The sequence below is a fragment of the Cnephaeus nilssonii genome (genome assembly GCF_951640355.1).
Source record: "Cnephaeus nilssonii genome assembly, chromosome: X".
Lineage (NCBI taxonomy): Eukaryota > Metazoa > Chordata > Mammalia > Chiroptera > Vespertilionidae > Cnephaeus > Cnephaeus nilssonii.
In genome coordinates this window covers 74,880,751-74,896,336 of record NC_137071.1, presented here as the reverse complement: position 1 = coordinate 74,896,336, position 15,586 = coordinate 74,880,751, and the positions used below count along the sequence as shown (strand labels likewise).

The window sequence follows — 15,586 nt, the reverse complement described above, 5'->3', positions numbered from 1 at the left end:
ACAGTATGTAAGAAAGGCTTTAATAAAAATTTTGTAACTTAATTTTTACAACATCCTGTTATACATAATTATTAATAATGAACTACAATGTTCGCTGACTGATTATTATAATGGTGTTGCATTCATTTCTCTACTCGCCTTACCCGAAGGTGCACCATTTCTCTCCACTAATACTAGCAGTGAATATTTTAGCAGTCATGTCATTAGTCTTGGATTGACTAGTTTGGTGTGTGCAACAGGAAATATTTCGCTTTTGGAGAACAAGAAAAATAGGTTTATTTGCATTACGCTTATTAATTTGTGCAGTTATTCAGTGTCTGGTAAGTTAATGTTCAAGAAAAAATATTAATTTTTATTAAAATGTTCTATTATTTTATGTTAATAATCCCTCATTTATTTCAGCCCTTTTTATTCAGCATGTCTCTATCGAAATAAATCTATGCTTCTAATGAAAATTGAAGCTTTTGTTTTTTTGTGGCCCACATAAACTTGACATGCTTGCCTTAGCCGGTTTGGCTCAGTGGATAGAGTTTCAACCTGCAAATCAAAGGGTTCTGGGTTCGATTCTGGTCAAGGGTCCTGGTTGGGGCTCGTGCAGGGGGCAACCAATCGATGTGTTTCTCTCACATCAATGTTTCTCTCTGTCTTTCCCTCTCTCTTCTACTCTCCCTAAAAATCAATGGAAAAATATCCTCAGGTGAGGATTCACTAAGAAAGAAAGACAGCTGAAGAATGCTCTCTTGCACATATTTCATATTTCCAATTACCTCCAAAGCTCAGGGATACTGGGAGAATTTTGTAAGCACCTTCCCCATTGGAAAGGCTCCCAGTTGGGGCACATGCCCGGGTTGTGGGCTCGATCCCCAGTGTGGGGCATGCAGGAGGCATGTCATCATTGATGTGTCTTTCTATCTCTACCTCTTCCTTCCTCTCTGAAATTAATAAAAACATACATTAGAAATATCGAGGAAAAAAACACACAAAATAACTTGGCCCTTTTCCTCAAAAAGCTTTATAAACTTGTAAATGACTACTGTAACAGCAGGGAGAAAGAAGTCCTTCTCTCCTCCAACAGCCTGCGGCTCTAGAAAGTAGTTGCAGTAATGTCTCCTTTTGCTGGGCTGCCACTTCAATCCCAGTGCAGTTGGGCTTCTACCATCACCTTTGACTAGCTGGGCCTCCTTGTCATCTTCAAGAAACTTTTCCTGCCCCTTCTGGGTATTAACATTTCTTTTTTAAAAATATATTTTTATTGATTTCAGAGAGGAAGGGAGAAGGAGAGAGAGAAACATCAATGATGAGAGAGAATCATTGATTGGCTGCCTCCGGCACACCCCCTACTGGGGATCAAGCCTGCAACCCTGGGCATGTGCCCTGACCAGGAATCAAACCAGTGACCTCCTGGTTCATAGGTCAATGCTCAACCACCGAGCCACGCTGGTAGGACTAACATTTCTTTCAAGACATTTTCTCTTTTCAGCCTCCTGCCCATGTCTGAGTTTTCCCTCTCTCTGCTTTTGAGAGGGTTAACTTGAAATGCAGGCAGATAGGCCGGGGGTCCAGTGGAAAACAAAGGCAGGTGAAACATAGGGAGGGACAGCCACGGCAGTTTGAGCCAGCCTAACCGCAGGAACCAACCAAGCAGAAATAATAAAATGTTTCTGGACTCAAAGTGGGAGGCATAGGAAACCAAGGGAGGGCCTGCGGTAAACAAGATGTACGAACACATAGAAACAAAAAGTTCAGCATAGGAACAGGGAAAGAACACGTAGAAACAGGGAAAGTTTAGGTCTATTGCTGGGCAAAAATAATTGAGGGAGTCAATCAGATGACGACACAGGTAGACACACAAGCAGGCTTGTAGCAAATATATACCCCTGGACTACAAGGCTTTACGGGGAAGCCCATTATTGGGCGCCCCTCCCCGTGTGGGGAGTCTGAATCTGCTTGTAATAAGTTTCCCACACTTTTGCTTAAATCTTCTGGTCCAAGGAGCTCATTCTTCAGCATTGCGAGACACGGCCCTGGAAAAAAAACCTGGGCTCACCGTTCTGGTCATCACTTTTTTGACTTGTTCTCATTGTTCATATCCTCGCCTTCACTTTTTCAGCCAACAGGAGTTCAGTGCCAAAGTGATGGAAGGTAGTTGTCTCACTTTTGTAAGCATAACAGAGGGTTTTCAAAGGCCATCACAAAGCTCATCACATTTGTAAAGACTGCCCATGCCCAGCTCACCAGTTCTTAGAGGTCATCAATTCCATTGGGCTCTTGACTCCAAAACTTATGTTCTCTATCTTCAGCCATCATGCAAACTCATTGAGGGTAGAGACCATGCATCTCCCATAGCCCCTAGGATAGACCCAGCCTTGGAGTGAATGCATTTTATGCCCCCCCTCCCCTGCCCCTCTGGAGTGGATTCATTATAAACACCTAAGGATTTGAAGTGGAATCTGGATTAACACTGAATATAAATTAGGAGGTGACTCTTAATGGCTTTTGGGAAGGATTAAATGTAGGATTCCTATGAAAGAGCAAAGGACACATATGCAAGTCATGGTTTATTAACATAACTGTATCTTATGATGAGTTCTGTTCCAGAAGATTTATTTCAGAAAGCAAAGTTTGCTTGTTTTACCTTAGGATTTGGCTAGACCCTTTGTTTTTGTTTTTTTAAAATATATTTTATTGATTTTTTACAGAGAGGAAGGGAGAGGGATAGAGAGTTAGAAACATCAATCAGCTGCCTCCTGATTGGGGGTGTGCTCGCAACCAAGGTACATGCCCTTGACCGGAATCGAACCTGGGACCCTTTGGTCCGCAGGCCCACACTCTATCCACTGAGCCAAATAGGTCAGGGCTGGCTAGACCCTTTGGATACATTTCATACTCTTATGGTTCCCATGAGTTGGTTTCCTGTGAAGGTAGGCTTTATTGTACAAGGTCAGCATCCCAGAGGTCTAGAATCATCCAGGGATTTAAGAGATGGGAGATTTCAACCCTTAGCCCCCACCCCAGACAAGAGGATTAGATGAAAATGGCAGGACTAAGTGGACTTTGTGGTTTGTTCTGGTGTTTACTTTTATGAGCTGGCAAGTTCTCCCAGTTTAATTACAAACTGAGAAATGTTTGGGTGATGCTAGAAGTACTGGTCTCCATTTAGAAAACCCTTAAATGAAAGAATGTAGAGAAAATGTGCATTTTTCTTAAAGCTAATAGGGCCAGCCCTGGCCAGTGTGGCTCATTTGGTTGGAGCATTATCCCGTACACCAAAAGGTGGAGGGTTGGATTCCCATTCAGGGCACATACCCATGTTTCGGGTTGGATCTCTGGTCGAGGTGAGAGTGCAGGAGGCAACCAATCCATGTTTCTCTTTCACATCAATGTTACTCCTCTCATCTCCTCTCCTCTCCTCTCTTCTCCTCTCCTCTTCTCTCCTCGCCTCTCCTCTCCTATCTCACTTTCTCTCTCTCTCTCTATCTCTCCCTTCCTCCCTCCCTCAAAGAACAAAAATAAATAAATAAATAAAGCTACTAGGCCCTGTAGTTCAACTCACTCATTTTACATAGCAAGAAATTGATACTCAGAGAGGGGAAGTTAGTGCCCAAGGTCATGCAGCTAGTTATTGGAAGAGCTGCAAGTAGAACCAAAGTCTTCTGGCTCCTAGTGTAGGGCACCTGCTTGCAGCTTTGTTACAGAGCCAAACTAGCATGGGCTCAGGGCTACAGAAACTGCAAGTGAAATCAAAATCTCTTCCATTGTTCAGCAGGGGGAAAATTGGTCTGTTTTCTACTTGGTTCTTTGAATTTTTTTCAGGTCCCTAGAGGCATTGTACCTGATTAGGAAAGGCAGGAATGCTTGTTCTGGTTCTCACTTTCCTATCAATTCCTCAGTCCTTGGTGGCCAAGAGTTCTGCCATTATCATATATCTTTTTTTTTCTATAAATCATACTAAGAAGCAGGAATTGTAGTTACTTCCAAGAAACTGCAAATAGCTTGTCCATGTTGTAAATTTATCCTCATATTTATATGAGGTAGGAAGGGCAGGCTGAGGGATTGAGTAATTAGGGTTCTAGAGAAGGCGAAGAGAACAGATTACCTCAGTGGCTTGGACACTCCCTACCGTCATAATCCCATAATTGAGAGAATGGATTTCCAATTGCCACGTTACCAAGGTCACACAGCATGCATATCAATTAAAATATCAGATTCATTGCATTCTGTATTGGATATGACTATATATAACTGCAGGGAACCGTTAAGCACAGCACAAATTGCTTTATTTATTAATCAGATGACTCATATTATGTCAGGCTTTTAAATTTTTTTATTTAGTAATTTAATATTTTTAAGAGAGTGGGGATGGAGAGAGAGAGAGAGAGAGAGAGAGAGAGAGAGAGAGAGAGAGAGAGAGACATTGATGTGAGAAACATCAATTGGTTGCCTCCCGACCAGGGATCGAATGCGAAACCTAGGTATGTGCCCTGACCAGAAATCAAACCCGAAACCCTTCAGTGTATAGGACTACGATGCTCCAACCAACTGAGCCACACTGGCCAGGGCTTATTTATTAATTTGAGAGAGAGAGGGACAACGATTTGTTGTTCCACTTATTTATGCATTCATTGGTTTCTTATATGTTCCCTGACTGGAGAACAAACCCAAAACCTTGGTGTATCAGGGCGACACTCTAACCAACTGAGCTACCTGGCTAGGGCTATCAGTCAGTTTTTGCTTAAAACGAGGAGGAGGAGGAGGAGGAAGAGATCATTTTGAAGGGAGGGCAGGCCTAGAGGGTTATCACCATGTCGGGCATTGAGAAGCCAGAGGAATATATGAAGATCCAGGATGTCCTGGTGAGAAAGGGGTAGGAAAGGTAACCAGGGGTTGGGAACCAAAGCCAACTTTGCTTTTTAGACCATTCTGCCATGATCCTGGGAGCTGAATTGCCCTTTCCCCTGAGGGTCTTTTGAAATCATTTCTCCAAAAAAAAAATCATTTCTTCTGCTACCCTGGGCATACTGCCATAATTTGGCAAACTGCTAGGATAGGAGTGGGATGCAAGGGAACTATTGCTGGGCACAGTAAATAGAACTCTGTCACCAGCTGTCACAGGGTCGCTGGTAAGGAGTTGAAAGTCCTTTCCTAAGAGCTAAATCTCAATTTTGAAGAAATAGAAGTTCAAGCTTACTTCAATTATAGCTGCTTCTAGAAAGAAGGATGAGATGAAGTGAGGAGAGGAGGATGTCAGAGAAACAAGTCAGGGTATTGGCTTAAGGCCAAGAGCCTTGGGCCCGTCTGACTGTTGGTGGGGGTTCTTCATTGAGGTTGTGGGCAGGCTGCCCAATTTCAACAGATAGGCTCAAGGGAGAGGGGATCTTGCAGATCCCTTTTGAAGGGAACTGACCAGAAGATGGTTTTGACCAAGAATATATTTAAAGAAAACCAGCCCCCTAGTTTATAGTTCCAGACTCTTAGTACAAGCTTAATTAGTTTCTGTGGATCAGCTGCAGCTGAGGCAGTTTGATTTGTACTTGTTAAGCTTGTACAGCTAGGACTCAGAATTTTTATAGCTGCTTTTCCAGCACCACCTCATTAATCCTCAGAGCCGCAGAGGGAGACTGGAGACTCAGTCATCTTCATTTTAGAGAAGAGGCCCAAAGAGGTGAAATGACTTGTACCCCATCATAAGGCAAGTCAGCCACTGGGCTGAAAATAGAACCAACCCTGATTCTGGGGGGAATTGCTCATCTGAGCCCACATGGCCTCCCTTCTTGCTTGCTCATTGCAGATGCAGAAATCTCCAGCTTGCAGGGAATCTGGCTCCCTCAGTCTGTGCCCAGGACTGACCCTGTGCCAAAGGGTCACCTGGTATGAGATTGGGGAGGAGCATAACTGTCCCATTTCCTCCTGGTATCCCATCACGTCATGTCTCTTATTCCTGAAGAAGTTCCCGACTCCCACCTGTGCTCAGAGCCATGGAAATAGGCCAGTCCTAGATGCCCTCCCCTTGGGGCCCATGCCACCAGTTAGCTCATTCGATAGACCCTTAGTGTGCCTCACATTTCCAACAAAGCATGTCTGGGGGAAGAGGACAGCGAACCTGGATTCCGGGTAGGTGCGTATCGAGTGCAGATGTATCAGATAGGAGTCTCAAGTGTCTTTAAAGTGATATGTATTCTTTACAAGGAAGGCGACTTCTGTATTTCTCTTTATATTTTTACATACAAATTTTTAATGTAGCATCTGCATAATATTTTCCTCACAAATCTTGGAGAAAATGCAAATGCATCAGGAATATGGGCCACATCATAACCATGGCTTTTTGTGTCTGCTGGTACACTACCACATTCCCTGGGAGACGTAGATCCCAGTTTGAGGAGGATGGGGTGGCAGGGCATAATCTTGATGGTGGCTTTTAGGATGCAACTCCTCTATCCACAAATTTCCATGTACATATACTACTCCACCCCTAGGTATGAAATATGTGTGGCAGTAGGGCAGTCCAGCGAAGAGAGGTATGTGGGTGGGTTCAGGTGGGCTTGCAGTATCCCACACCTCACACCCCAACATTACCAACGACCTATTACTACCCACATGCTGCCTGGACCCCAAGCATCATTATAGGCCATCTTTTCATGAGTGTGGCTGCATCCATGCCTGTTTCCAGGAGGAAGTGCTTCAAAGGTGGGGTTGGGCTGAGTACTGTAGGGTAGCAGTTGAAAGTCTGGGCTGGGTTTGAAAACTGACTGGCTTACCACTTACCAGCTGTGAGACCTTCAGCTAGTGACTTAATCTCTCTAGGCTTCAGTTTTCCTCTCTGAGAAGTAGATATGATCATAGTATCTCTCTCAAAGGACTGTTAGGAAGATTAAATGAGATAATGCTTGTAAAGATCTTAACACAGTACCTGACATATGGCAAGTGCTCACGCACAGTTGGTTTTGCATATTTCAGGGCAGGGATCAACTTTTCTGTCTTGCAGAACACTCCTAACATAGTATGAATGCATATTCCTTTTAGCCAAAGCTGTGAAAATATCAATGAGGAATCAACATCCAGAGGGAAGCATAGATAGGAGGGCAGAAAAGCTAAAACTGAGTTCATTCCTAAGTGGTATGTCCAGAACCTGCAGCTGAAAATGTCAGTGTGGGCACTGGAACACATCCGCATGATGCTGGAAGTGTGGCCAGCACCCAAGGACTGGGTATGTGGGTGCATGGGCATGGGCAGGAAGGAGTTGCTATTAACACTAAAGTGAAATAAGCAGTTCTCTTCTTCCTGTGTGAAGGCAGGGTTCCATAATTACCACCTAATAGTGGCTTCCAGGAGGACAAGGCATTGGAACCAAGAGACCCACTTGGAGTCCAGGACATTTTGCCAGGGCCCAGGACTGAACCTTCAGAAATCATTTCCTTCCACTCCGTGGAGAACCTCCTTCTTACTCCTAACATACACAGTCTGGCTTCCAGCCTACAGGATGGGGAATGGGATGCAGTTATTATTATTATTACTCCAATCCCAGTGGTTGCTTGGAGGAATTTAAAACTAAGACATAAATTCATGCCCCTTCCCCATGGTGGCAACTGATCCTCCCCTGCCTACTGGCAGGAAATGTTCTGGCTGAGGCAGATCCTTTCAATTCATTGCTGATGAAATTGCCTATTATCCACAGTGCCTTGACAACGGCTTGAAAAAATGTGACTGCGCCAGCCCCACAGGCATCCTGGGCCCATGCCAATATCATGAACCCATTTCCCTTTATTGGCTGAAATCAGAAAGGCAGGAATCAGGCTCTGGGGACTAATATCTGATATAGAGTGGCCAGAGAGCATCTGCTTCAGGCTCTGGCTCAGATCAAAGATGGCATGGAAGATGCTGGTGGAAAAATGGCTTTCCCCAGTGTTTCTGACTACTGCAGATAATGACCCTGGGTCCACAGAAAAGGAGACCATTGGTCAGTCACCTCAGATTTTTCTGAAGCTTTTGGAAAGCTGTTGGTGAAATTCAGCTGAGTCAGCAGGATGCTGGATGATGGACCTGACTCCTTATCCTTTGATAGGAGGTGCCAGCCTGCCTGCCCTTGTCCAACTGCACTGCCCTGGATTAACCATTTCCAGAGGAGAGAGGGCCCTTTTCACGAGGTCCAGAGATCTGGACAGTCATCCCATTCATTTATTCAGCAAAAACTTATTGAAGAACTACTATGTGCTAGGTTCTGTGTGGGCATGTACCCAGGGTATAGAACCAAATATGCATGCTTTTTGACTGTAAGGAGCTACCAGTGTAGTTCAGGGCCAGAGGGGGCCCAAGTTTCTGGCCCAAGTTTCAGCTGGGTCATTTTGAAGGGCAGCAGGACTCACTGTATATTGGCACTGCTTTTCACTTGAGGGGGACAGGATCCCTGGCAGGCAGCTCCCACAGAGCTCTGCTACCAAGGTTAAGCCTCTCACCCCTGGTGGCCTCCTGCATGCAGATCAGAGCTCTGGTATGGTGTTGAGGAACATGCAGAGCAGCCCAGACTGACTACACTGTCTCTTGCTCCTCTGTGCTTTGCCTCCTAACCGCTTTAGCCACGCCTTTGCAAACATGAAAAAAAGTCTGTGCTCAATCTTTGGGAGGAAGTGACTGATCAGAGCCACTATACATGGTTGTGTAGTATGTGAACCTGGCCAAAGAGAACAGTGGGGCTGGGTGGAGCTAAAATGACCAAGTCATGTGCCCGTAGAGCTAGCATCACCCAAAGGGTGGGGCGTTTTTTTTCTAATTCATCTTTTGGTGGGGAGGGATAGCAGGGGGAACCTTTTTCTTTCTTTCTTTGTATTTATTGACTTTAGAGAGAGAAAGGCAGGGAGATAGATAGATATTAATTTGTTGTTCCACTTATTTGTGCATTCATTGGTTGATTCTTGTATGTGCCCTGAGGGCAATTGAACCCACACCTTGGCATATCAGGTTAGAGCAACCAACTGAGCTACCTGGCCAAGGAGGGAGAAACTTTTCAAGTTGGCATGAAGGTACTCATAGGCTAGTGGGGACCTGTGATTTCCAGAAGGAAATAAAAGATCAGAGAAACAAAAGCATTTGTCACCATTAGGTAACTCTGAAAAGCTAGAGAGGTCAGCACTGCTTAGAGTCTTGTTGCTTCTATCTTATCAACCCACATAAAAATAAATTGCCAGCAACCTTTGCAAAGGATTTGCTAACCTAAAATATAAGGCAGTTGGGCTACACTCTGAGGTAACTAGGTATCCTTTAAAGGGGGGGGGGGGCTTTTCCCAATTCTGACCTAACAGCTGGCCTAAAACCATGTCTCCTGTCTCCCAGGCCATCCAGTGCACTAGACAGAGTCCATTGTGTGTCTGCCCCTACCCTGCCCCCAGCCCCTTCAACTCTGAGGTCATAGCTATGGTGACCAGGTGAGTCAGAGGCCCCATGGGCAAAAGACAGGAACAGGCAATATCCAACTCCTGTGACCCACCGGAGGCTTCGATGAGGAGCAGGCTCCTCAGCTGTCATCACCCACCGGGTTCCAGGTAGGTGGAAGAGAGGCACAGGGAGAGCACCACCAACCAACAATTCAAGGATACAAGAACACTCACAAAGAGGCACTGCCAATGCTTATTGGGATAGTAAGATGAATAGATTTAATCATTCTTGTTTGAAAAACAAGACATAAATTAGTATATATATAATTTATATTTTATGTAGTATATATATTATATACAGACATTAGAAAATGTATCCTCTCCATGAGGCTGAGGGAGAGGTGAAAGATGGCAGTGGAATGACACAGGTGGGGCCTGAGTGGCGAAGGTGCAGGATCAAGAAGTTGGGAAGAGAGGAAGACCACATCAGCACTCATGCTTGCAGTGGTCAAGGGTTCCCCACTGGCTTTATCTCTGGCCTATTAAACAACTTGGTCTTGTGGGAGGAGAGGCAAGGAAGGTGGAGCTGGCTTCTGCAGAAGGAGCTCCCCTAATCTTGCTGGGAGAAACTGCCATTCAGGGGGGCTTAATTGCATAAGGGGATACCAAGGTTGGGTGGGGGTCAAGCACAGTGTACATCTTTATAAAACTCATGTAAGAATGGGAGATTTCACAGGGGTCTCTCATGTAATGATGATGAGAGGCAGACACAGGGTATTGGCATGTGGAAAAATGGGGAGGTATGGAGAAGTGGATGAGAAGCAATCTATACAGAAGAAACATTGGCTTTCTTTGTTCCCTACAATGGGACAATTAGTAGGGACTCCGTGTCTTCACTCCCATGAAGGTTGTAGGGGGGCGGTGACCGCAGCAGTAGATGTGTGTCAAGGAGGATGCTAAACAGTGTGAATTCCCTTCCAGATGACTCCGGAGAGAGAGAGAGGTGCAGGACTGCACTTGGTAAGGCGCTCAGCTTCTTTTCTTAGAGAGACAAATCCACAGGGTCAATACACAGCCAAAAGCATATACTCAGGATTAACATATCACGCTAGCTTCCAGAAGTTTAAGATATAGTCATCAACACCCACCCCTATCCCCTAACCCCTTCCCACCCTCCCCCCACCCCCCACCCCCAATCTGTAGCTAAGTGGAACTCCTAAGGACAGCCTGTCTAGTAGAAATGTTGAGAGAGGAGCCGCATGCCTGCAGCTACAGCCACTGTACTATGCTGGGTCAGGCCAGCTCGGAGGCCTGCGCTGGGTCTCCCCAGGGCAAACATTTTCACCAGGTACCTTAACCAGAATGAGTGGGGTGATCCCAGATGCTTGCTCCCTAGTGGACTGAGCTGCCCTGCCCACCAGTGAGGGACAGGGCACTTTGGGGATGGCTGGTGTGGAGCTACTAGGCCTGGGAGTGAGGGCTCCCGAGGCTGCCAGCCTGTAGGGCTGGCTGCAAACAGCCCTGTGTGGCTGTTTTCTGGAGGACTATCACCCGGGCGTGAGCCCTCTGGGGTGGCTTCTGCAAAGTGAGTATGAGCCCATGGTGGGTGGGCTCTTTTCCCTCCACTAGGCCCTGTGGCCTGCTGCTACTGCCATTGCTCCCTGGAGGGGAGCAGATGCCAGAAGGAGCTCAAGGCCATCTGGCCTGCCTCCTTCAGGCCCTGGCTTCCCTGTGCCAAAAAATGGAGCAGGAAGTGAGCCTGATGTCACCTCTCAGCCCTAGAGAAGAGATAAAACACAGCTCTGCAGTGGGCGTAGTGACGAGGGGCCTTTGCCCTCACAGTGACGCCTAGAGGCCAGGGAAGGAGTGAGGATACCCAGGGCAGCAGCAGCCTGGAGACCTCAGGGACAGCCTCAATGCTAGGAGTTTTGCTCCCTGGAGACTGAAGGCTCTTGGACCCTGACTGGTCCAGCAGACACATACACTCATCACAGGATGCAAGGACCACAAAGCTCAAACCTGGGTCTGAGGTTGGGGAAGGGGGGAGGCTTGGGCAGATGCCCTACTTAATAAGGGTTTTTAAGGGGTGGGTGAATGTGCTCATAACAGTCGCCGAAGTTGGGGATCCTGGTGGGTGCCCCGGGGTTACCCCCATAGCTGCTGCTGCCTGCTGCTGTTGCTGCTGCTGTTGCTGCTGCTGCTGCTGCTGCTGCTGGTGGTTCAGATTCCGGATGGTGGACTCCTCAGCAGCGCGCAGCAGGAAGGTGTAGTTCCTTACCACCTCTTCTACCTTGGCCAGCAGCTCTTGGCGCTGTGCCTCGGAGCGCACGATGAACACCAGCCGCACGAAGGTCTCAATGAGGCTGCTCAGCACCTGGAAGCTGCCCGTGATGGCTGCCAGCATGTGAGTTGGGCTCTTGTCCACGTTGGCTACGCGGCGGCAGGAAGCCCGGAGCTCCTTGAACTTGAGAAACAGCTCCAGCTTGTACTCAGAGATCTGGGAGCCATAGGGCTTGGGAGCGCGGGCCTCAGGGCTGGCCACACATTGCCGCAGGACTGTCAGCAACTCGTTGGTGTCCAGCCGTGCAGCCAGGAAGCCGTCAGGCAGGCCATAGGCATGGGCCCGCAGGGCATTGATCTTGGCTAGGCTCCCCTCGAAGGTGGATACCCGCAGGTCAATTTCCTGGGTGCGAGAGGCCTCAGGGCTGCTGCTGCTGCAGGTGGCAGCATCCAGCACCTGCAGGGTCCTGCTCACTACGGGCACCACCTTCTCGTCCAGCTTCATACCAGGCAGGATCTTCATGGGGATGGAGTAGGAGAGCTCATCCTTGCCATCACTGGCATCATCCGCTATGTCACACTTGCGGTAGTAGAAGCAGTAGCGGATGGAGCAGCACTTGCTGCTTTCACTGTCTTCGTCCAACTCGGCGGGCTTCCGGTACACCTCTTCTGGCAGTGAGAACACGGCCATCTGTTTGGGGCCTTTGGTCTCAGGAGCAACTTGGACATATGAGGGGTCTCCTAGGGTTGGTGACTCCAGAGGCTTGCTTTTGGGACCCAAGCCTAGGGGGAGGCCTGTCTCTACCTCCTTGGCCTCCCTGGGCAGCATGCCCAGGGGTGGCTGTGGATAGACATCCGAGGTCAGTGAGGCCCTGTCACCCTGGTCCGGGTCACTGATACTATAGCGGCGCATAAGTTTCCTATAGTTGGGAGCTCCCAGACACTCGCCCCCTGAGGCACATGTGCTCAGGCACGAAATACCGCTCTCAGGGTCTGATCGGCACTCTCGGGATTCCACGCTGGTGGAGCGGATGCGCCGGACATTGGTGGGACTGCCAAGGTTCAAGTCTGGGCCAGCCTCTGGCTGCCTCTGGGTAGGCAGGACCTTGTCCTTCTCCCTCCCTTGGAAGCCGGGCACTGGTGTCTGGGGCGCCTGTGGCCGACCCCCCCGGCAGATGCGTTTACAATCACAGCTGCGTCTCTGCTCACGGGACATGCCAGGCCCCTGCTGTATAGGGCTGCTGCGTAGCTGGCAGCTGCAGCGGCCTGGTGCTGGAGGTTGGAGGTATTCAGTGCCCGGCAGCTCCCCCTGGCTTGGTGGCTTTAGAAGTTCCTCAAGGAACTCCAACTCATACTGCTTTACCTTCTGCAGCTGGGCCTGCCGCTCATCGGTTTCCTTCTTCTGGCGGGTTGGGAAGGTGGCAGAGAATAAATTACGTAGCCTGAAAGGACCTCGAGATGATTTGGGCTTTGTGGGGCCTTCGGAGGTCACTTGGGCTCCATCCAGGGTTGTTTCAAGCTTCCTAGAGGGCATGGTGCTCACCTGACGGCTGGCAGCCTGGGGCCTCAGTGGGCTCTGGCCTTGAGGAAGGCAGCTGGGGCTCTGGCCTCGGGACAGGCTGATGGGGCTGTGGCCTCGTGATTGGAAGCTGGGGCTGTGGCCTCGTGGCTGGAAGCTGGGGCTGTGGCCTTGAGATTGGCAGCTGGGACTCTGCAGAGCTATGGGGTAGCTAGCTCGGGAAACCAGGCTGGTCTCCTCAAGCTTGCTTCTTTGGGGTGTGCTCTCCAGCTGCCCCTTCTCCCCTTGGCTGGAGATGGTGCTCTGCTTATGCAGGGAAGGCTTAACACTCTCTGGCCTACCCTTGCCTGCCACTTCCCCTGTAGCTTGCTTGCCCACTGACTCTTGACTCGCTCTCAAATGATAGCTTTTGGGCGGGAAACTTTGAACAGGCAGCCTATCCTTTTGTGGGGAGAGGTGCAGGCTGTCAGCCCGGCTACCTGTGGTTACTCTGGAGCTGGAAGAGACCTCTGGGCTTATTTTGAACTTAAGATTCTTATTGGCACTGTCACTCATCATGCTGACCTCTGGCTTCCCCACGCTGGCCTCCAGCCTCCTTTCCCCACTGCTGGAAGGGTTCCCCAGGGCCCCGCCAGAGGCAGGTAGACTCTTAGTGTGAACCACCTGCTGTAGGGCAGCTGAAATGATAGCTGGGGTCACACTGCCCTTTGGGTCCAGGATAAGCTTGGGGCTCAACCTGACCTCCTTTGGCAGGTTCCCCCTTAGTTCAGAGACCTGCTCTTCACTGAGGGATGGTGTGGCCGCCCTCAGTGACATCTCTAGGCCTGCCTTAGTGTAGCCAGGCCCTTTGTCCTCAGGAACTGGGGACAGCAGGCTCAGATTCTTCTGTTCATTAAGCTGTGGGGACAGTGCTGGGTGCACTGCCAGGGCATATGTTCGCTCTCGCTGTGACTGAGCCTCTGGCTGGGGCAGCTTCCTCCGAGCGCCAGGGGGGCCAGGACTCTGGCCTGTGACAGCTGGCTGGAGGGATGGGTTGGGATCCGGGCGCCCAAGAGAGTAAGGGGCTGTGAGAACAGCCTGGGCCGCACAGCTCTGGATCCGGAAAGGCAGGTCCTTGCGGGTCAGAAGACTGTCTTTGTTGAGGTGCTGGGTCAGGAAGTAGGTGGCGTTCTGGTGCTGCTTCATGGCAGACATCATCTCTGACATATCTGTGAGCTCTGAAGAGTTGGTTTCATGGCCCGAGTCCAGCGATGATTCAGGGGTGATTGTGGCCAGCACAATCAGACCTGGAGGAACAGGGACAGGGCTTGCTGCACTTAACTCAGATCAAGTCCTCTCCCAATCATTTGTAGAGTTTACAGGGGCCAAGGCTAGCCAGCAGTACTGCAAGTTGGGGAAAGCCAGTCAAGCCTGGGGGGACTGCAGAGTTGAGGGTGGGAGGAGTGGAGGGGAGGGGACAACAAGAGGCAACCTGGGGAGGAGTTATGAAGGGCTAGAATCCAGAAGAGAACAAAAGAGGCACAAAGAAGATCTGGGCACTTTGATGGCAAATTAACATGCAAAACACATGCAAAACCACATGCTAATCATCTCTATTTTTAGATTACATAGCCAGTAAATTTTTGTTAATTATCCTGAAGAGGGCTGGCAAAGACAGGTCCCTCTCTATTTGGACCCCCTCATCTGGCAAGGCCTGCCAGCTGAGTCCTTGCAGCTGAGGCCATTTAGCTGAGATTGTCCTCCCTCTGGCTACCACATGGGCCCCTGGCTTTGGAGCAGCTAGTGCTTAGAGCTCCATAAATGGGAGCTGCCTGACACCAAGGTTGCCCTCAAATACAGAAAAGGCAGGTGTTGGTACTCTCTCTGGTCAGGCAGGCTCCCTCTGACCCCCAACTTCTTCACCCTCTATGTGAACATTTTTTCCCACCTCATGTGCTTTCTCATGTGCCTACTTCCCCCTATTCCTTTTCTGTTGCTGTATCACTGACCACTTCTTTTTAAGTTGTATGTTCATGGAAGTATGTATGGGTGCATGTCTGACACGTGTTTGTCTACAAAGTGGACATATGTGTGTATGGAACAGATAATAGCATGCATGTTCTATGATCTTCCAAACAAATAATAATTAATAATAGCCCTAGCTGGTTTGGCTCAGTGGATAGAGCATCGGCCTGTGGACTGAAGGGTCCCAGAGTTTGATTCCCACCAAGGGCACATATCCAGGTTGCTGGCTCCATCCCCAGTAGGGGGCATGCAGGAGGCAGATAATCAATGATTCTCTCTCATCATTGATGTTTCTATCTTTCTCTCCTTTTCCCTTCTTCTCTGAAATCAATAAAAAGATATTTTAAAAGTAATAAATAATAATAATAGCTACCACTTACTGAGTCCTTCCTATGTGCTAGGCACTGCTCAAGTGCTT

General features: G+C 48.7%; 1 protein-coding gene across 5 annotated transcripts in view; it reads right to left on the bottom strand.

Moving 5' to 3' along the window:
* Window positions 1–10,698: 10,698 nt before the first annotated feature.
* Window positions 10,699–15,586, bottom strand: part of FRMPD3 (FERM and PDZ domain containing 3) — a 170,301-nt gene continuing 165,413 nt past the window's right edge. For all 5 annotated transcript variants that reach the window (XM_079764400.1, XM_079764398.1, XM_079764399.1 and 2 more), the window contains one exon: window positions 10,699–14,450. In XM_079764400.1, the coding sequence (XP_079620526.1) occupies window positions 11,428–14,450 (3,023 nt within the window). In that variant the 3' untranslated portion in view covers window positions 10,699–11,427. The remainder of the gene's footprint in view (window positions 14,451–15,586) is intronic.